Source organism: Lottia gigantea (genome assembly GCF_000327385.1).
Source record: "Lottia gigantea unplaced genomic scaffold LOTGIsca_77, whole genome shotgun sequence".
NCBI classification, from domain to species: domain Eukaryota; kingdom Metazoa; phylum Mollusca; class Gastropoda; family Lottiidae; genus Lottia; species Lottia gigantea.
The window spans coordinates 674,474-697,769 of NW_008710566.1; the positions used below are offsets into that span (position 1 = coordinate 674,474).

At 34.5% G+C, this 23,296-nt stretch overlaps 2 protein-coding genes across 2 annotated transcripts; one reads left to right on the top strand and one right to left on the bottom strand.

Annotated features, from left to right (window-relative positions):
• Nucleotides 1–2,323: 2,323 nt before the first annotated feature.
• LOTGIDRAFT_132031 (hypothetical protein) lies at nt 2,324–2,563 on the top strand (the record flags this gene model as incomplete). Its single annotated transcript, XM_009066515.1, has 1 exon — nt 2,324–2,563. The coding sequence occupies one exon, from the start codon at nt 2,324–2,326 to the stop codon at nt 2,561–2,563; it is 240 nt and encodes a 79-aa protein (XP_009064763.1).
• A 5,714-nt stretch (nt 2,564–8,277) lies between these two features.
• On the bottom strand, nt 8,278–14,876 carry LOTGIDRAFT_168631 (hypothetical protein; the record flags this gene model as incomplete). Its single annotated transcript, XM_009066516.1, has 11 exons — nt 8,278–8,376; nt 8,492–8,602; nt 9,466–9,569; nt 10,181–10,288; nt 10,669–10,709; nt 11,202–11,291; nt 11,665–11,738; nt 12,353–12,469; nt 12,872–12,931; nt 13,602–14,263; nt 14,852–14,876. 11 exons carry the CDS (start codon nt 14,874–14,876, stop codon nt 8,278–8,280), a joined length of 1,491 nt encoding a protein of 496 aa, XP_009064764.1.
• Nucleotides 14,877–23,296: the final 8,420 nt, after the last annotated feature.

The following is a 23,296-nucleotide window of genomic DNA, read 5'->3' on the forward strand; positions in this document are numbered from 1 at the left end:
AAAAACGCTTAATATTATGATTAAGCGTTTTTCAATAATTACTTAGTTTTATGAATTTTCCAATTTTCTAGATTTAACAGGGATTCTGTTGTAACTTTATGACACCAGGTAAGTTCACTGATGAATATATACTCATATTGACCATTCTTGAGAATTAAATTTTATGTTCATTCTAAGACGTAGTATCACTTTAACCAACCCCTAAAACTGGCAAATCATGCACCTTAGGTTATTTATTGAAGAAATTTAAAATGTGCTACTTTTTAACTTCTGAAAAGCTTTCTTTAAATGAAATGTAGTTCCTTCAGCTGGTAAGGCAAATATAAAGTTATCAATTCAAGTTAGTTTATCATAGAATAAAGAAAAGCTAACTTACAAGATGTTCATTTCTTTAGTCATATTTAGAAACATGTTCCAGACTATTTTATATCTTCCTAATAGAGAGTCATACTTCATTTCCTTAATTAAATATAATAATGATAAGTCCAGAAATAAATTTATCCAGTCTAATTCAAATGAGACCAAACTTTTGTTCCACTTTTTATTAGATTTTATTTCAGTATAGACATTTCAGTTAGGGTCTAACAACATCTCTCTTCAACTAAACCTAATAAACACTGCATCACAAAATCCCAGGGCTGGAGAGGGTACAAATTTGATTGGTTAAACCAGATGTCATTGAGTCAGGTCAAAAGGTTAATTTGAGGAACGTTAAAGAGGGCCGCCTTTAGACCTAAATTGAAGTGGCTGTATCTAAAATAAAAGCTAAAAGAAACTTTGGTCTAATTGGAAATAAAATGAAATGGGGTTTTTGTCTCACCTTTCCGTTTTGACTTTAGCCAAATGAAGTCATGACTGAGGCATAGAAAGGGAAAAAGTTTAAAGTTGGTTACCTTCTGATCTGCTTTGAAATCGTCTTTCTGTACCTCTAGCTTTTTTCGTTTGGATTGCAACCTCTCAGCCGTGCTTGTAGATATAGTTTTAACACGTCTTATCTTCTCAACTCGATCCTACAATAGATTGGAGTTTTACACCCTTATATTCTACAATTTATTAGATCATAAGATGCAAAGCCATTTAGTAATGGAAATGAAATGAATGGAGTTTTACGTCCTACTTTTCTGCACCATGTGGGCTAATGAAGACGGGCAACGCCATGCAGGGTGCAATGAGGACAGCGGCATTAGCCTGCTCTTTTTAGATTTCCAACTGTCGAGGGATCTTTAACGTGCACAGCCTGTAGCACACGGGGCCCCGATTTATTGTCCCATCCGAACGACTAGACGCTTTTTCCATGTCAGCCCCTCTCACCTGCATCACTGACAAGGGGAAACTGGGTTGAAAGATTTGAAGGTATTATCTCGACCTATGATTGATGGGACTTGAACCCTGGACCTTCAGGTTCGCGAGCAAGCGTCTAACTCACTGAGCCACTGCGGCTGCCTCCCCATATAGTAATGGAGCCAAGTGCCCTACTTTTGAAGAACAGCCCAACTTTAGAATTTTTCTTTCTTTCAATTATATATTTCAGATTCCACACAGACCCCTTTTCGCCTCATTTTAACAGGATTGTGCTGTTCTCTATTAGTAATGAAGACATGTAACTCCATGTACTGTACAATGAGGGACATTTTACCCGGTTACAAGATGGACCATCTGGACAATGGGTTAGATGTCATCAGCTTGTATATTTTGTCCAATCATGTGAGACATATCCCAAAACAAAGAGATATAAAAGTAAGTCCTACCGCCATCTGTTTGACAACACCACTTTCATTACCCTGTCCAGAGTTAAATTTACTCATAATCCTAATAGTCATCAGAGTATGGCTCAATATACTCTCCATACCATGTAAAACTGAAAGTATTCCAAATAGATGAACAAGATGAACAGAACGGGTATGATGAACAGAAAGGGTCAGATGAACAACATAAACAGAATGGGTAAGATGAACATGATAACAGAGTGAGTAGCTTGAATAAGATAAAAAGAATAGGTCAGGTGGACAAGATAAACAGAATTGGTAGGGTGAACAAGATAAACAGAATGGGTAGGATGACCAAGATAATTAGAATGGGTGAGGTGACCAAGATAAACAGAATGGGTAGGGTGAACAGGATAACAAAATGGTTACGGTGAACAAGATAAACAGAATGGGTAGGATGGAAAAGATAAACAAAATGGGAAGGATGAACAAGATAAACAAAATGGGTAGGATGAACAAGATAAACAAAATGGGTAGGATGAACAAGATAAACAAAATGGGTAGGGTGAACAAGATAACAAAATGGGTGCGGTGAACAAGATAACAAAATGGGTCGGATGGACAAGATAAACAAAATGGGAAGGATGAACAAGATAAACAGAATGGGTAGGATGAACAAGATAAACAAAATGGGTAGGTTGAACAAGATAAACAAAATGGGAAGGATGAACAAGATAAACAGAATGGGTAGGATGAACAAGATAAACAAAATGGGTAGGATGAACAAGATAAACAAAATGGGTAGGATGAACAAAATGAACATAGGTCAGTTGCAGAAGGTGAACAGAATGGTTTGAGTAAACAAGATGAACAAAATGGGTGGGTGAATAGAGCAGGTTTAACAAAAAAAAAAGCATCAAGTAAGATGAGCAGAATGAATAAAGTGAACAACATGAACAGAGTGGGTAGAATGAACAACATGAACAGAGTGGGTAGAATGAACAACATGAACAGAGTGGGTAGAATGATTAACATAGGTAAAATGAACAAGATGAATGGTTAAGATAAATAAAGAATGAATAAAGGATAGAAAGAGAAAGTTAATGAAAAAAACCAACTTACATTCAACACAGCCTATTGACATACGAGATAAAATTTCTTTCGGATCTGTTTTTATCTGAATAATATACATAGAAATTTTATAGAGATATTAAAACAGAGTTTCACGCTATGTGATCATTAGACAACTGACCTTTGGCATTTCAGCCTGTGTCTCTACTACAGTTGAACAAGTAAAACTACATTTTGAGACAAGTTTGGAACAAAAGAATGGCCACAGATTTTTAGATGGGCTAGTATACCCTGCCTTACCAATGACTACTACCACAATATCACTTTAACTAAAAAAAAAAAATCAAAAATTCAGAAGTAGTCTTAGATAGGAGCGAAAGATCACAGTCAGTACCTAATGGAATTAAAAATTTAAAATATACTAACATCATCTGGTATCAGTTTAGGTAATTTATGAAGTTGTGTAGCTGGTTCAGGATGACCTTCTTTTTCCAGAGCTATTGCTATTTGATCGCGGAAGTGCATCATGGCTCTGAGAATTCTGATAGCATCTTTTGGATAACTACTATCTGATCTTTATGTGAATTCTCTACACGACGAACAACAGCTTCTGTTCTAGAATTTGAGAAAGAAAATGACAATGATGAATGTGAAGCTTTGGTATTTGACATGTAGTTCATATGACCTTAAAGAGATACAAGAGAAGTTTTCTGGCTTTTTTTTATGCATATCTGGAACATATCTACAACTTTAATTTGAATTCATAATCTGGTCCAAAGTCTGGAATATATAGAAATCATAGACGTTGGACAGAAAATTTGAAATAGAAGCCATGTGTCCCTGATACTCATACAAAGTCTAAAATATGTGCTGAAATTATCCGTTCTGAAATAATGACTACAAGATTGGATATCCACAATTTATAGCTTAGGATAAATTGTAGCTATAAATTGTAGCTAAGGATAAATTATAGATTAGGAAAAATTGTAGCTAAGGATAAATTGTAGCTAAGGATAAATTGTAGCTAAGGATAAATTGTAGCTATAAATTGTAGCTAAGGATAAATTATAGCTTAGGAAAAATTGTAGCTAAGGATAAATTGTAGCTAAGGATAAATTATAGCTTAGGAAAAATTGTAGCTAAGGATAAATTGTAGCTAAGGATAAATTTTAGCTATCAATCGTAGCTAAGGATAAATTGTAGTTGGATAAATTGTAGCTTAGGATAAATTGTAGTTGGATAAATTGTAGCTTAGGATAGATTGTAGCTTAGGATAAAGTATTAGGAACCACTTGAGCATTACCACTATTACAAAAGCAATTAATAAGAATTTAAATTGCCATGACTAGTAAGCATGCAGATAGCAATTGTCACAGAAAACCAATTATACCGAACAGCAGCCAAAACCCACAAGAAATCAAATGAGGTAGACATGGAATGAGTTCAATGAATTAGACAGAAAAGCAAGGGTCAGATAGCTATACTGGTAATGTATTCTCGAAACGATCTCAGCGATAGGATGTCCTAGAGTCATAACACTGTTTCTAGGATATCCTAGGGCTAAGATCGTTTCGAGAATATGTAGCCTGGATTATTCAAGATGGAATATATTATAATAATTCAATCTTACCTTCACCTACCTAGAGTATGCTTTAGGAAATAAAACATGTTAATATTCAACAAGTACAAAACGATTGATTGAGTGTTGGCTAAATAATTGCTGCCGTGCATGAAATATCTCAAAATTGTAAAGTGGGTGAATGAACATTTATCTCTATGTTTGAGAATATAGGACAATGTAAACTTCAACTGTTGAGGGATCTCTGATGTCCATACCCTGTATCACACAGAGTCTCATTTAATGTCCAATACAAAATGCTAGAAGAAACATCAAGTTCTAGGGCCAGTCTCGCAAAAACAATCACTAAAATTAAATTTAATTAATCAACTAGAAATTCATTTTTTAAAAATTGTAACAACCAATCAGATTGCTGCAATTCTTAACATCTTGATTCAACTTTTCAAGTCATCTGATTTGTCAATCACAAAATTTTGATGTTAAATCAGTCTAATTAAAGTTAGACCAAACTTTCATTCTGTTTTTTTTTTTTTTTAGCATAGTCACTTTAGTTAGAGTCTAAAGACTGGCCTCTTGAACATTCGTCAAATTAACCTTTTGACCTACCATTGCTTTAACCAATCAAATTTCAGCCCTCTCCTGTGCTGGCATTTTGTGAGAGAGTGACAGAATTTGATTGGTTAAAGTAGATGTCATCAGACTAGAATGAGATCACTGTATTTCTCAAATCTTGATTTCAATTAAGTTTTGGTGAAACAGGTCCCTGAATTTTAATCAAATCAGAAATCAAAGAAAGTAGTATCCTACCTATGACCCTCTTTTTTAACATGTTCTTTAAGCCTGTCCATTTCCTGTACAAAATCTTTCTTCATTCCTGACAATAAGGTTTTATAATAATTGGCACTGGCTTCACTTAGTTTAAAAGCTTGTTGGCCATCTTGTTGTTGTTGTTGTTGTTGTTGTTGTTGTTGTTGTTGTTGTTGTTGTTGTTGTTGTTGTTGTTGTTGTTGTTGTTGTTGTTGTTGTTGTTGATTGTTATATCCACTGCCTCCAGACTAGATAACCCCCAAAAAAATATCAATATGATTATAAGGTATGTGAACTCTCTAGAAGGGATACTTAGTTAACAAACCAAAATACCAAATAGCCAAATTATGAACCAAAAAATATCAAAATAGCATGAGCAATCTTATCATGGAAGCAGACTTTGTGACAGAAACAACTAAACTCAGAAATGAAGTTTGTTTCCAAATTTGCAGAACCCTAAAATATATCCTAAAATGCCCAAAATCATGAAAATGAATGGAAAGGAGAAACTTTATGTCTTCTGTATTAACCCTTTTCAGAAGGGCCTACTAGCAGCTGCTCTACAAACCACATTATTACATGATACAATACCCTAGCAGCTGCTCTACAAACCACATTATTACATGATACAATACCCTAGCAACTGCTCTACAAACCACATTATTACATGATACAATACCCTAGCAGCTGCTCTACAAACCACATTATTACATTATACAATACCCTAGCAGCTGCTCTACAAACCACATTACATGATACAATTCCCTAGCAGCTGCTCTACAAACCACATTAGTACATGATACAATACCCTAGCAGCTGCTCTACAAACCACATTATTACATGATACAATACCCTAGCAGCTGGTAAAGCAGCTGTTATCAAGTGATGTCATATAAAGTTATAACGCCACTGGAAAACTAAGAAATGAATAAAAAATTCCCAAACTTACTGTATCTGGCTGTATGTCCATTTTAATTTCCATCTTTAGCTCTGGAGTTGTATGTGGTGCTGGTGGGTTGTTCTGAGCCTGAGATAGAGCTTTATTAGCTTTATCTAGATTACCTCGCAGTGTCTTGATTTTATCTGTAATAATATATAAGTAAGCTTATTTAAAGTTGGGGTTCCTTATTTTTTAGTGTCAAATTAAGCAAACTATTTCATTTATTGGTTAATTGATGAATTATCATCTATTCTTAATCAAATCATTATGTTCTTATTGCATATAATTAAGAGACAATCAAAAATGTCCATGTATGTACAGTTTGAATAAACAAAAAAAGACTTTTTGACCTTTTTTGATCGGCCACTCATTGAAATTCCGCTGATAATTCTCTTCTAATTTAGCTAATTATGAATTAATTATGGACATGTGAGACAAGCTGGTATTTTTCCAAGTCATAAGAACACCTCTACTTTCTATTCATATAAGTATTAGCATTTTCATTTTCATAAATGAAAATAAGGGAACCCATCTTTAAGGGTTAAAATTTCTTACTTTGTTCCTTGACGACATTGTTTTCTAGCATCATAATTCTATCTTGTAGTTCACCAATAATTACTTTATAATCACTAATCTCATCTTCTAGATTCTCTACTCTTTCTTTTAGTTCAATATTTACTACAATACATCAAATAAAACAGAGTTTTACACCCTCTTGTTCAGATGTAGGGAAAGACGGCGAGGGCAACTAACAAGTCAAAGCATCAGAATTTTTTTGAACTTGAGCAAGATTCAAACCCATGGTACCTTATCACCTAGCAGACAACAATCCAAGTTACTACAGACTGAACTTTTCTCCTGCCAAGATGCAATAACCAAGGAAAATAATATGAAATGAACACCTCCATGCCAAATCTTTGCGAAAGACGGGCAGAGCCATGCAGTGTATGACCTTAAAGAGATTGACTGTTTTCCGCGGGTTGATTTTTTTCGCACGAAGCCATTTTTTCGTACAGGCGCATGCGTATTGATAAGAAGTACTAGAATTTGCAGCAAAAAAGAAGTAGGTATAGGTTCTACTTTTTTACGCGACAAGATTTTTCACGTATTTAGCTTATCCAATCAGATGCGAGAATTTTGGCTAACAGCGTCATAGTGTCATGACGTCAAAGATGGCAGAAAACGGTATAGCCGACTTATCAGTCCAAACAAACTCTAGGCCCACGAATTTCATTGGATCCAGAGGAAATAAAACAAAATCTGGAAAATAATTAGAACTAGTTAATATAGACTCTAGCTTAATAGCAGGGCTTTGTTGAATGCCGCCATTTTGTCGCTGATGGGCAAGGACGTTAAAATAGCGATAACGTCAATCTTCGATGACAGTGGAAATCAAAATTCGTCGAGCGCTTTTATTTTGCGACGAAAAATTTCGCTTTGCGCCAAAAAATTGTTTCGTGGAAAACCGCCTTTATGCATGGTCTTTTAGCAAACAGAAATTGAGATTTATTTGCATCATTCTGTTGCTTCTGCCTTCTGTTACTAATATACACAGACAATGCCCATGCAGTGTTCAATGAGGGAAATATAAAATTATAGATAATTTCTTACTTGGGTGTTCAACTGTAACAGGTGGTGGTGTGGGAGTTTTAGTTGGTGAAGGGGGTGCTAATAATTCTGGTTGAGGTTCTGGTACGATTATTGGGGGTGGGGTAGGAGGAAGTTTAGCGAGCTCTTCCTTTAAATCTCTGACCACAATCTCTAGTTTACCAATTTTTATCAACAATTTGTCATTTCTGTCCAGGGCCATTCTCTACAAAATATTATTCTCCATAAAAACAATGGAAAACTTATGACAGGCCAAAGAAATAACAGAAAAAAAAGACAGAAAAGAAAGAAAAAAAAAAAAAAAGAAACAAGGATAACAACTATGGAGCCCCTTAGGCGCAATTTTCCGTACTTTTATAAAATATTTTGTTTAAAACGAAATGATTTTTCATTTAAATGAAATAATTATTTTGTTTAAACAAAATACATTTTTTATTTCATTTTAACGAAATAATTATTTTGTTTAATCGAATAACTTATTTCGTTTAAATGAATTAATTATTTCGTTCAAACGAAATATTTTATAAAAGTATTGAAAATTGCGCCTAAGGGGCTTCGTAAACAACTTAGGTTTGCAAAGGATCCTTTTTACCAGCTGGTCCTTGTAAAAACCTCTTAATCAATAAATAATCAAACCCCAAATATTTATACCCATGTATAGTTGTCTGAAAAATTGGACGAATGACACATTCAAAATCATAAGACTTCCACATGGTGATCGAGATCAGAGCCCACAACCACCATTTGTTTGACATCCAAGCAACAAATAAAGTTTCTTACCAACTGATTTGCAAGATCATCTAAGGAATTTCTCAAGGTCAAGATTTCCCGTCTAGCTTCTGATTGGTCCTTGACATACCTTTCCTCCCTGGAACTCGCTAAGCTTAATTTCTGAAATGTGACAATCAAAATATTATAGAAACAAATTTTGTGATTTCCACGCTTATGAATTCACACAATCACATATTTAGTGAATAAGAGTAAGAAAAAAAATCTCGAATAAATGGAATTAACCACAGAAAATAAATGAAACAAAATATAAATAGATCTATATTGTAGGTGATCTGAGCATTTATTCAGATCTTTGACAGTCTATAAGAGCTATTAATAGACTAGATGAACCGCGTTTAAATGCAGCAGTCATTCAATATCGTCGGTGACCGCTTGAAACCTTGATACGCCATATTTGGTCATTTTGACTTTTTGGTACCGTTCTAAAGCTCGTAAAAGCGCAGATCTTGTGATCAAAACCTCGTATTCTTAGCTTGATTGTAAATAACCCAAAAAGCACTAATTAAATAACACGTATATAAACAGTCAGATTTAAAACCTTGTAAAATATATTATTATACGAGGTTCAATGTTCCTTTTCTGCTGATGAAAATGAAAAACCTTGTATACTGTATTATTATACGAGTTATTGGTTCAATAGGCCGGAGATCTCAAATTGTTATACGAGGTTTATATTTTCAAAGAATGAAAACCACGTACAGCGGTAAAAAAAATGATAAAGAATATTTGAACAAAATACGTGTACAAATAGTTTTTTGCATTTTTCTCGAAAAGTAATTCCGCGTCATACTTTGTTATACGAGGTTTCAAGCGGTCACCCACAATATGTCTCTCAAACCCCACCAGTTCCTAGTAATTATTGAAACCAAAGTTTCTCTAAGATTCTATAGTCATATCTATAGTAAGAATTACCATTTACTCCCAAACTGTACAAATATATGAAAATAAATTACTGGACCTACTATTTTGGAATCTTCAAAGTTTTTGGTAGCTATCGCTAACTCATTCAGCTTTCTATCCATGGCTTTGACGATAAATGCATATTGTTTTTTACCATTCTTAATAGCTGAAAAGAATCTAACTTGATTGAGATCTCATCAATATATTATATGAATATCTAGATCAGATAAAAACTGTAGTCTCTACCATGCCTACAAGCCAAATTTGACACGTTTTTAATAAGTCAAGGGCAATAACTCTGAAACAGTTCATCCGATAATTACCAATTTCGAACTTGACTGAGATCTCATCAATATATACATGCATAAGTTTCATGAAGATCGGATAGAAACTGTAGTCTCTATCGTGCCTACAAGTCAAATTTGATGCGTTTTTACTAAGTCAAGGGCAATAACTCTAAAACAATTCATCTGATTATTACCAATTTTGAACTTGACTGAGATCTCATCAATACATACATGCATACCAAGTTTCATCAAGATCAGATAAAAACTGTAGTCTCTATCGTGCCTACAAGTCAAATTTGACACGTTTTTACTAAGTCAAGGGCAATAACTCTGAAACCGTTCTTCCGATTATTACCAATTTCGAACTTGTCCGAGAACTATATACATGAATACCAAGTTTCATCAAGATCGTATAAAAACTGTAGCCTCTATCGCGCCTACACGAAATGTGAATGCACGGACCGTATAAAAATGACAAATTTCAGCTTACCATTTCTAAGTTGAATTCCTTTAACCCATTTAGAAGCTTCTTCTAGCAGATTGGTTACGCTAGAAATTCCTTTTTCCCATTTCACTTTACCACTTAACAATGTGTGATCTGAAATGTAAAAAATGGAAATGGAGATGCACTCTACTAAACAGAACTCTGTAAAGCCAAAGAAGACAGGCAATGGCCATGAAGTGTGCAATGAGGGAAATTTTTGCCAGGATAGCTACACATATTCAATGATTCTGTTTTTTCAATGTAAAGTTACCTAAAAAATGTGAATGAAGTCTGCAGTACATATGGACTTGGTTTATTGACCCGTCTGAATGACTGAAACATATTTTTCCATGTTAGACTTTCTGACCTACGCCAGGGGCTGCCCAGGTGATAATTCCAAAGCTATTATTTTGACCTCTGCTTGGATTGATCATAAAGGTTTGTTACTCTGGCCAGTTGTAAATAATTTAGAAAAATAACCCTTTATATCTTACCATCCATAACAACAATTTTAGGCGCTTGATGTTTTTCTTTCCTACAAATAATCATAATAGTGGAAAAAAATGGATTTTCATGGTGAAAATAATGATTAAGACACTGGACATTTAATTTAATGGTGGCCAGCAAATTCGGTTTTTCTCCAATATCTAAAAGACTGATCTCTAAGAAATTGTGCATATAATTGGGTGATTCAATGCAAAAGCCATTTCGACTACCAATCAACAAGAAATTCCATGATCAGAATGAGTTTGGAAGAATGAAGGAGATCGAATGACTCACTCCACACCATCCAGGGCGGAGTTTCACCGCCATGTCATTCGACCCGACCAGATCTAACGAAGAATCAACAACCAAACCAACATCCAACACAGAACCATCAAGTTTGAACCAATCCAACTACCAACTACTACGAATACCAACAACTACCTAGTTTGTGATATCAGCATCCGCTGAATTCAATAAAGAATATATTGGCAGGCCATTTTGAAATCAGAAGTATAAATTTTGAGTGAAACATTCTACTTACTTGTCTAAGATTTTTCTTACTTGACGTAAAACAAGTTGACTTAGATTTTTAAATCTTTGGATATTCTCAGTAAAAATATACATATCATCTCTACAAAAAAACCCAAAAATACATAATAATAGAAAATTAAACTTTGCAATCGATTATGTTCATAAAAAATTACCATCATATACCCCTTCACCATTTACGTCATGTCTGCAGTTCAAAGTATTTTTTAAACCATTTCTGCGTGCCCAGCCAAAAGTTCAAGGGTCACAAACGAAAGTTAAGGTGATGCCCAACACTAATATACAGTCATAGTAAAAGTAATTCAAAATAATGTTAGAAAACAGTTGTGGAGGTGTGGAAAATCTCCAGGCCTAGTTTTTCTGTCTCTATTCCAGCCAATAACTGTCAAAATATCTATCAGAGGCATGAATAAAGGAAGATGTTTCAAACCACTATGACCCTAGTTCTGACTTACGTTGTATCATTGTAAGCTATATCTGCTTCAGTCATGGCCTGATCATACTCTTCACTTGGGATTAGTTCTTTCTCCTGAAGATAAAGTATAAAAATTGACAACAAATATCAACAAACTTTATAGTGAAACAGGGAGCCATGGTGGCTCAGTGAGTTAGACACTTGCTCGCTAACCTGAAGGTCCAGGATTCAATCCCGGCATAGGTCGAGATAATACCTTCGGATTTTTCAACCTGGTTTCCCCCTGTCAGTGATGCAGGTAAGAGGGGCTGACATGGAAAAAGCGTCTAGTCGTTCAGATGGGACAATAAACCGAGGCCCTGTGTGCTACAGGCTGTGCTCGCCCCTCGACAGTTGGAAATCAAAAGAGAGCAGGCTAATGCCGCTTTCCTGGCAAAATTTCCCTCATTGCACCTTGCATGGCGTTGCCCATCTTCATTAGCCCACATGGTGCAGAAAAGTAGGACGTAAAACTCCATTCATTTCATTTTGTTTCAAGTGAAATTTGATGCTGGAATGTAATTCTTCAAAAATTTTCTCTTATGCGGTGAGTTTGCATAGGGTGACCATGAGAGCTCTTTCTCTGCTGCGAACATTTTATGTTTCAGATATAAAATCCCCCATCAGGGCAGCTAGTTTAAGACTGGGGTTGAACATCCAAGGCGCAAAAACAAAAAAGCTGAACCTACCAATTCATCCTGAGCAACACCAATCCATGTGGCCACATTATCCAACAAACCATAACGTTCTTTACAAGATCCCAGATATTCATTGATGTTACCAATAATATCCTTCCTTTCATCTATCTACAATAAAAAATACATAGCTAATATTTTACTATGTGGACTCTCTGAAAGATATATCAAGTTGCAAACCTGTATGACAAATAAACTCTATGAACAATCTGAAAGAGCTGCTTGGAGAATGTACTTAGAAACAATGTGTTAAGGGAAACAACTCATGAAAGTGCAATTGTCAAAAAAATGACCACAATGGAAGCATACATAAGAATGTCATCTCTGATCACTTATGACGTCATCTAACACTTAGTTTTAGTGGAATTGCAGGAACCACAGACTGATTGAAAATAGGAATGGTACAAATTGATGCTATCAGTGTCCCATGTTACACATAAAAAATTTAGAAAACAAATTTAGAAAAACTCTTTACAATCCCTTTAAATATTGCAAAAAATATGTCATTATTACCTTTTGTCTTTTATTTCTGGATTCCATGGAAATCATCTGAAGAGTTCCTGCAAGCTTCTGCTAAAAATAAAACATTTCACAAAACTTTGATTCATTTCACAGCCAAATGCAAATACAAGAAATGGGAAACAAATTTTAGGACTGTCTCAGAAGTTTGAAGTGAAACCGGCTGCTAATTCTAAATTCTAACAAGTGGTACAGAGAGTTGATTAAGCTAAAAATTAGATGACAAAAACTCTTAAAGGGATTCTGATGTCAATCCTGCAAAATTTGCTTGTATCACATAAGTCCGGGGGTGATGTCATAAAACACTTAGTAAAAAAAAAAACACTAAGTTTTAGTAGAAATGCTGGAACCACAGATGTCTGATTGAAAATTGGAATGGTGCAAATTGATGCTATCAGTGTCTCTGATACACACAAAATTTAGAAAACCTTTTTACACTCCAAAGATATATTGAAAAAAAAAGTAAACAGATACCCATTCAAGTTACAGTAGATAGTAAAAACCAGGTAAAAGTCTGATCATCAACGGAGATAGGGGCAGTGGCTCAATTAGATGGGTTGGGGCCCATTTCCTGCAATCCTGGCAATTTAACATGCTTATAATATGCTCGCGTGAATTTTTTGATTGGTGAGGGGGCCCCCCTTAGGAGTGCCACCTGTGGACATGGTTCAACCAGTTGAGGCACTGGATAGGCACTTTTAATAAAAAGGCATAAGAACATCACCTTATCCATTTTGACTTCATCCTCATCATCATCAATCCCAGCATTCATCAGTGCAGCTTTCACTCGGCTGCTGATTCCATCTAGCTTATCTCGTAACTCCTGCTGTATTCGCTTCTTTTTCTGCTGAGCAATATCAGTCAGGATTGCTAGTGTATGTTCTGGTGGACCTTTGGCCACCGAGGTGTCAGAAGATCTTCTGAATCCACCATCTAAACCACCAATAGAACTACCGAAAAATCCCCCTTTTCTTGTGCCAGCACCTTTTATTGCAGGCAATTTCCATTTTTGAGCGACAGTCATATCCAACATTGTGCTGTTTTCTTTGGCTGCTTTTATTGGATCAATCATGTCCGATATTTGTGGAAATTTTCGTGTTGGTTCTGGACTCTGAGTCTTAAATTTGGCATCCATGGCGGCCATTTTATTTGGTGAAATAGATTTTGGCCCACTTGAGACTCTGGCTCGTCCATCAGATTTTAAGGCAGCCTTGGCTTTTTTCTCTTTGGACTGAAGGCCACCCTTCCGCATCTCAGCTCTGAGCTGTTTCCATGCATTTCTACCATCTGAACCCATCTGCATTTTTGGTCGGCGACCATTTCTGATATTTTTGTCATCTTTCATATGTTTTGTTGACTTATAATTATATGAGGTTTTAGACTGACCTGCAAAATATTTAAAATCAAAAAAAAATCAACCAATTTTTGATTCACTCACTGAGCTTATATTCCCTAACTGTCATATTCTGATTGAAAAAACTTTAAAATATAGAAGGCCTTTTTCTGAATAATTTGGACTTCACAAATGCATTTAAGTTCAACTTTTTTAAGATAAATTGTTTTGTTTTTTTTCAAACTTTGTATTATAGCTACACTTAAACCAAAATTATGAAACAACAATGGTAAAAATACAAATTGGTTCATTTTCTGGCTTTACTTTCACAGGCAAATTTAAAAATAGTAGCCTAAAAGTTAACTGGCATTTCATTTCTTACACTAAAAATTCTGCAATTTATTGTCATAAAATAAATTTTTTGGACAGAAATTTCAAATATTAAAATGGACTTAAAGACCCTCTTCCAACCTTACCCTTCCCTCAAAATAATAACAAAAAACAACAGAAAAAATAACATGGTCAAAATACTTCAAATCACCAAATGCATCATTTACAACAATAAAATTCCTGCAGATAGGCATAGTCGATCGTAGTCTTAAAACTAAAAATATTTAAATGCACGTGCGTGCATGAAATACCTGACAGCCCTTTAGTGAACTGCATCACTGACGGCACGTGTCACTGAAATTCACACCATGATTATTATTATGAATGAAATCATGAACTGTGTCACGGCATTGACAGTTATCGCGTAACTGTCAAATATCAACTATTAACATGTGCTTATATTGTTTACTATAATAACCTTTTATCTTATACTCAACTCAACCACTTTTAAAATAGGGGACACAGCTTGGATACAAATTTCATTAAATCGCCTAGACTCTTTTGATTATTCTTGAATTGATTCCTTTTAAATTTTCTTCTTACTACTCGCTTGATATTTATTTTTGAAAATGAGACTTGAAAATCAATTTTTAAAAAAAGTTCGAAAAATTTGCTGACATTCCTTTTTGAAGCAATGGTATAGTCCACCCATTTATGGCTTTCAGAACAAGAAACAACCCCGTCTGTGACGTCATGAATTTTTCGCATGGCGAAGAAAAAAAAACCCAGCGGATGAATTTCATTAGAAAAATAAATTAAGAAAAAATCGTGATTTTTGGGCATTTCGGAATAAATTAATTATATTGTGCGACACCACTTTGTGATTTTATGTTGCCTTTCCTAACATCGATTTTTAGAGAGAAAAATTCAATTTTTGACGGATCTATTTAAGACGCGTATGTAGATATTAAATATGCAGGTGTTGTTCGGTTGTTCATTGTGATGCGAGTAGAACGACGACTGGCGATTAACCCCCGAGTTAAAATAACTCATTAATTCATTTGTAACATTAAGTACTTGAAAAGTATTCAGGTCGTTTGTGATATTTCTGTTCAGTTGTGCATTAGGATAGTGAAAATTAATCCACTGGCCGTTGATTGGTGAGTATTTTGTTTTGAAAGAGGGCGAATGTTTTCTTGTGTCGGCTGTCATGAAATTTTTCTCAGTGAAGTCTTATCGCCATTCTCGTCTACCGCGAGTTGATATCTTTCTCGGTTATGAGTTGACTGTTATTCTACATAAGCATGCATTTGACACATTGGTCATTTGTAAACAAACGCACGTGTGTTTGTTTTGATAGTAGGGTAATGTCGGTAAGTCTACTAAGTGATGCAGCAAAGGTGTAGGCTAGCAGTGACCCATTTCACTGTTCAAGTTAGTTGGTTTCATCTCACAGTTCACTTTTATATTGGGCGGCCTTTGTTTACACAGTTTTGCAAACCTAGCAGTTTTAACATTTTATTTTAAAGGCCTGTGCTAGTAATTTTATTTTCATGGTGTTCCAATATCTTAGTTTATTATTGACATTTTGTTTTTAATGTACTTGAATAATAGGATAGATAATTAGATCTATTTAAATATTATTTAAGTGAATTATATGACAGTGCTCTCAAAAGTTGTGAAATTTAGAAAATGCATGAATTTTCGTACTGGCTCCTCGAACCAAAAGCAGGAAGCCGCATTGGCTCAGTGAGTTAGACGCTTGCTCACTAACCTGAAGGTCCTTCGGATTTTTCAACCCGGTTTCCCCCTGTGAGTGATTCAGGTAAGAGGGGCTGACATGGAAAAAGCGTCTAGTCTTTCGAATGGGACAATAAACTGAGGCCCCGTGTGCTACGGGCTGTGCACGTTAAAGATCCCTTGACAGTTGGAAATAAAAAAAAAGCAGACTCATGCCGCTGTCCTGGCAAAATTTCCCTCATTGCACCCTGCATGGCGTTGCCCGTCTTCATTAGCCCACATGGTGCAGAAAAGTAGGACGTAAAATTCCATTCATTTCATTTGACCATTGTGGTGGAACATGGTTAAGAGGTTGACAGACAACATTTTATTGACTATTTCAAAGCTTTTTAATGGCTGGCAGTAGGGATAGCAATAGAATTGATTAGGGATTAGATAGATGGTCTTGGTTGAAGAGGTTGAGTATCAACAACCCGTCAACTGCCAATATCGCTATGTAAAACATGATTTTAACCCTGCACAGTATTAAGCTTACAGGTACCAGTACAGTACCAGTTCCAAAATAACAAAATCTGTTTCTGCTTGAACACAAATCTTAAGGATTAGGTTAACTAAAAACAAAATTAAGTAGTTTCAAAAACTTGGAACCTCAATAGGGAAAGCTTCAACGGGATGAGTGCTTCTCCCATTGAACACATATCTGAAGGTTTTTGGAAGCATGTTTCAATCAGATAGCTTAATAAATGTGCAATAACTTAGAAGTGATCTTAAATAAGGAACATCCATTCAAAGATCTTAAAGGGAATGTCTGGCATAGTTTCAAAACAGTTGTGCTAAAAGTGAACATCCTTTTTTATTTGTAATCAGTTAACATAATTACAAGTTCGGTTAAAAATATAATTAATCTATGATCAGCTGATTAGGACACAAGTTAACACGGAAAGGGTTAAAGTTTAAATTGTTATCAAGCCTATATTGATAATCTGACATACATAGTAATTGCTGATTTTATTAACTTTGTATATGTATCATCAGGACATTTGTTGAGTTTATTTTACACTACTCAGATTATCTCTCAAGCATCAACGGTTTCTGTCTGCATTTTGATTAACTAAAGTGGCAATATTTGATATTTACATAACATGAATCGAATGCTGTATATAAGTCTTCATTCAGCGAGTTTTCAGCAGCAAAAATCTAGTTTTTAGGGCGTTTACAAGCAAATGTTGACGGACGGATGGACAGGGGTGCCGACAATACACGTCCACATAGACAGATGTGGGCGTATAAAAAAATCCTTTTGTATCATATACCCTGAACTCCAAGTAATATGAGTAAAAACGTAGTAACAGTCGGTTCACTGGCTGCTCAGATATTATTGTGATGTCTGTAAACTGGATGCTAGGGTTGAAAGGGTTAAAAAGGGTGTTGTCTTCAAGGTGGGATGACTCAGTCTATGGCAAGTCAGAAAAGTCCTCTTATTGTTAGTAACTCTGTCAGAACAGTAGTGAGTGGGATAGCTATTTCAGTACAGTAGTGAGTGGGATAACTGTCAGTACAATGGTGAGTGGGATAGCTCTGTCAGTACAGTGGTGAGTGGGATAACTGTCAGTACAGTGGTGAGTGGGATAGCTCTGTCAGTACAGTGGTGAGTGGGATAATTCTGTCAGTACAGTGGTGAGTGGGATAACTCTGTCAGTACAGTAGTGAGTGGGATAACTGTCAGTACAATGGTGAGTGGGATAGCTCTGTCAGTACAGTGGTGAGTGGGATAACTGTCAGTACAATGGTGAGTGGGATAGCTCTGTCAGTACAGTGGTGAGTGGGATAACTGTCAGTACAGTGGTGAGTGGGATAGCTCTGTCAGTACAGTGGTGAGTGGGATAATTCTGTCAGTACAGTGGTGAGTGGGATAACTCTGTCAGTACAGTAGTGAGTGGGATAACTCTGTCAGTACATTGGTGAGTGGGATAACTCTGTCATTACAGTGGTGGGTGAGTGGGATAACTTTTTCAGCGCAGTAGTGAGTGGGATAATTCAGTCAGTACAGTAGTGAGTGGGATAAATCAGTACCATAATGAGCACTTGGGATAACTCAGTCAGCAGTAGTGACCAGTGAGTTGGATTTTCATCAGATAGGTCAGAAGTTACCAAGTGCTTATAAATATTAATTGTTAGGACAACCCGTTGGTAGAAGTTCGGTTGTTTTTTGATGGTGCATCCAGATAGAATCTGTGGGTTTTCGCCATACAGTAGAATCAAACTCTTTATCAACCCTTCAAGACAGGAATTATTCTGTGGACTCTGCTAGTGCTTTCATTAGTCAGCCTTGTGTTGGCTCCTAAGATAGATAAGCCAAGATGAAAACGAATAAGATTTTTTTCTGCATGAAGATTTGTTCCATGAGTTTGAAACCCCGGCTTCCGACTTCCTAGTCTTCTTAGTCTAGTATTGTTTTTTTTCTGCCTGCTTGACATCTGCAGTGAGTTCACATCGTGATTTAAAAGATTGCTAAGAGGTTTTCTAATAACAGGATGTTAATCATTTTGCACCATTCTTTTTTTCAGTCAGGCGTCTGTGGTTCCTGCAATTCCACAGAAAAGAAGTGTTTGATGTCAATAATCGCAAAATATAGTCTATCACATAAAGCCCTTCATGATGAGTGACGTCATCAAACACTTATTTGAAGGAACTACAGACGTCTGATTGAAAATTGGAATGGTGCAAATTGATGCTATCAGTGTCCCTGATATAACACATGATGTACATATAACAAATTAGAAAAACTCTTTACAATCCTTTTAAATATGTATGAATTCGGATTCCATGGCCAATGTTTTCTAATGTCAGTCTAGTGTTAAAGAGTTATGAGATGAACATAGTTAAATAAGGTATTTAAGAAGTTGAGTGATTCAATGGTCCCACACAATGCTTCACTGATACGCTATTGATTAAATTCAATGTGTCATCAAAGCCCTGTTTACTGTACAGAAATTTCTAATTGGATAATCGTGATCAATATCATTCAATAGCCTAGAATCTTCTAGAATGGCCGTTGTAATTTCTATTCATTTTCTGTCAATTTTTATGCAAAGTAGCATACATATGGTTCTTACTTTGAAATAAAACACTTTAATGTAACCATTTTGAAAATCTTCCTTGACTTAAAATGTTGAATTTGAAAAAGGCTATCATAGTTCAAATAGGCCTTCAAATCACATTAAAAGGGTTAGAAATGGCTTTGAATTTGACTTGAAGGTTGAAGGCTTTGTTGAAATATTATAATCTTTATCGAAATTCCACTTATTAAGTCGATGAAGAGATTCAAATAGGTTGTTCTTTCGTATGGCAAAATAGTTATAGTTTTAAAATAGTTGCCAATGGCACAGAGTTAAAGCAGTAGGGGGTCTTGTTTCTTGGAATATATCTCTTCAATATTCCAGAATCTTCTCAAATTGTTGTTATGATTGATGTGACATTTATTTTTTTTAAATCAATTTTTATTCAAAATAGTTCTAGTTGATGTATTGCTTGATAATTTAAGGACAACGCATTTATGCATATATTTGGAATTTGTTATGTTATTAATTTTCCTTAAAGTGATACTATGTCTTAGAATTAACATGAAATTTAAGAATTTTAAACTTGGCGAATAAGAGCCAGTAGATATACCTGGTGTCATAAATAACATAACAGGATCCTTATATAATCCGATAAATCTAAAAAACTTAATAATTATCCATAAATATGCAATTAGCTATTGAAAAACACTTAATATTATGATTAAGCGTTTTTCAATAATTACTTAGTTTTATGAATTTTCCAATTTTCTAGATTTTACAGGGATTCTGTTGTAACTTTATGACACCAGGTAAGTTCACTGATGAATATATACTCATATTGACCATTTCGAGAACTTAAATTTTATGTTCATTCTAAGACGTAGTATCACTTTAAATCAGACTAATTTTCTTAAGGGATTGTACAGAGGTTTTCTTAATGTTTCATGTGTATCTTGGACATCAATCTGCACCATTCCAATTTTCAGTCTTTTGACTGGAATGGTAAACATTGATGCTGTCAGTGTCCCCAATACGTGTAGAAAATTTAGCAAACCTCTCTATAACCCCTTTAAAATGATGATATTTTGGAAGTGTTCTGAAAGGTAGTTGCAATGATTTCTTAAGTTTTTATGTCTTCAATTTTTGTTTGAAAATAGTTGTTTGATGACGAATTGAGTATTTTAGTGTACATGAAACAAAATGGCTTGCTTTGATAAAATGATGAATACCCCATACTCTGAAACTGTCCCAGTTGACAAAAGCATCAACCAAATTGTAGGAAGATGTAAACAAGGCCTTAGTAGATATTGATTGAACAGGGAACTAGCTAGAGATATAGGCACATTGGAATATTGATTTTTCTTCACTAGCACTGAATGAAGCAGACTTCGCCATTACTTGCTCATAATGTAGAAATTGTCTTGTAACCATAGCAACCTTGTCTAGAACTGGGTAAATATAACAGAATTATGCTGTCGTCACCCACGGATGGAAACTTTTGTTCGATGGTGTTAGAGCTCGGACGTGAAGTGACAATAGATGAAATTAATCACCAAGATTATCTGAGATAGTTGTGAAAATCACTGATTCAACTGATTTTAGACGCAGCATAAACAGTTTGACATGTTTGTTAGTTATCGAGATGGGATTGAGATTTGTTATGTAATAGATAAGTGTAAGATCTCGATTTTTTTAATTTACTTTTTCATAGCAGAAATTTTGTTTAGACATGTGAAACTGATAGACTGATATGGGATGTAGAATAAACAGTTTGACATGTTTGTTAGTTATCGAGATGGGATTGAGATTTGTTATGTAATAGATAAGTGTAAGATCTCGATTTTTTTAATTTACTTTTTCATAGCAGAAATTTTGTTTAGACATGTGAAACTGATAGACTGATATGGGATGTAGAATAAACAGTTTGACATGTTTGTTAGTTATCGAGATGGGATTGAGATTTGTTATGTAATAGATAAGTGTAAGATCTCGATTTTTTTAATTTACTTTTTCATAGCAGAAATTTTGTTAGACATGTGAAACTGATAGACTGATATGGGATGTAGAATAAACAGTTTGACATGTTTAACAGTTATCGAGATGGTATCGAGATTTGTTAAATAACAAGATAAATGTTTGGTTGAAATTTAATGGGATCGAGATTTGTTATTTAAGCTTAATAGAGTGTAAGATCTCCACTTTTTTTTTATTTAAATTTTCCATTAGAACAAATTTTGTTAAAAATGTGAAAACTGTCAATAATGTTAGATGTAGCATAAGAATTGAACATATGTTTGTTATTAATCGAGATAGGATCGAGATTTGTTATGTGATAGATAAGATAAGATCTCGATTTTTTTTAATTTTCATTTTCTACAGGAGAAATTTTGTTAGACATATATCAGTGATAGGCTGATTGGGGGATGTAGCTAAAACAATTTGACAGCGATCGAGATAGGATCGAGATTTGTTATATATATAATAAGTGTAAGATCTCGATGTAACATGTTTTTTTAAAAATTGTGATGAGAACGAGATTTGTTAATTAATTAATTGAGATAAGTAAAATGTAACTTTTTGGTAAGTTTGTAATGTGGGACCTTGTCTAGATTACAATCGAGATTTCAATTTTTGAGACAAAAATTTATTTGTATCACTTAGGACAAATTGTGTAGGAAATATCAAATATATCACTGATAGACTGAAGTGGGCTGTAGCAAGATGTAGCGTAAATAATTTAATATGATGGATTAAATTGAGATAGGATGAAGAGTTGATATATAATGGGATTATTTTGTGAGATCTCTATTTTAACAATTTTATATTTGTAATGAGAAAGGTTTTGTTAAATAATGAATTGAAATAAGGTACTATTTGTTAAAGGAAAAAGGTCTTAATGTGATACTACGTCTTAAAATGAACATAAAATTTAAGTTCTCAAAATGGTCAATATGAGTATATATTCATCAGTGAACTTACCTGGTGTCATAAAGTTACAACAGAATCCCTGTAAAATCTAGAAAATTGGAAAATTCAAAAAACTAAGTAATTATTTTCAATAGTTAATTGCATATTTATGGATAATTACTAAGTTTTTTGGATTTATTGGATTATATAAGGATCCTGTTATGTTATTTATGTGCTGGTAATTGAAATTCATTATAGGATCTTCTATCTTCCTACATTAATTTCTTTTTTATTTCCCATGATGTAATTTTATAAATATGATTATAAGATTTCTTAAAGATGGGTTCCCTTATTTTCATACATGAAAATGAAAATGCTAACACTTATATGAATAGAAAGTAGAGGTGTTGTAATGCCTTGGAAAAATACCAGTTTGTCTCACATGTCCATAATTAATTCATAATATGCTAAATTACAAGAGAATTACCACCAGAATTCCAATGAGTGACCGATCAAGAGAGGTCAAAAAGTCTTTTTTTGTTTATCCAGACTGTACATACGTAGACATTTATAATTGGTTAAAACTCTTAATTACATGCATTAAGAACATAATGATATGATTAAGAATACATGATAATTCATTAGAAACACCAATTAATCAAATAGTTTGCTTAAATTGACACTAAAAAATAAGGAAACCCATCTTTAAATTGTGGCTTAAAGGAACAGATTTGCCATTTTCAGGGGTTGATTTGAGTCTTGAATATGTAAATGGTCTACAGAAGTACGGTACTATGAATGAACGAAAATCTCACAATTCTTCAAAACTACCGTATCCCAAAATATGGGTCTTTCTATATATGGTAATATATGATAGAGTCTCAAAAAAAGACAAGTCATCATCTTATCTTTCTAATGCAGATAAATTTGGACCGACATGGCTCAAATTTCGACAGTGAGCTGTGAAAACTATGACTGATTAGCTTAGCTAAGTGACAATTGGTCAAACGATGGCGAACTTATGGTAAAAGTTGTAAATGGTCCAGT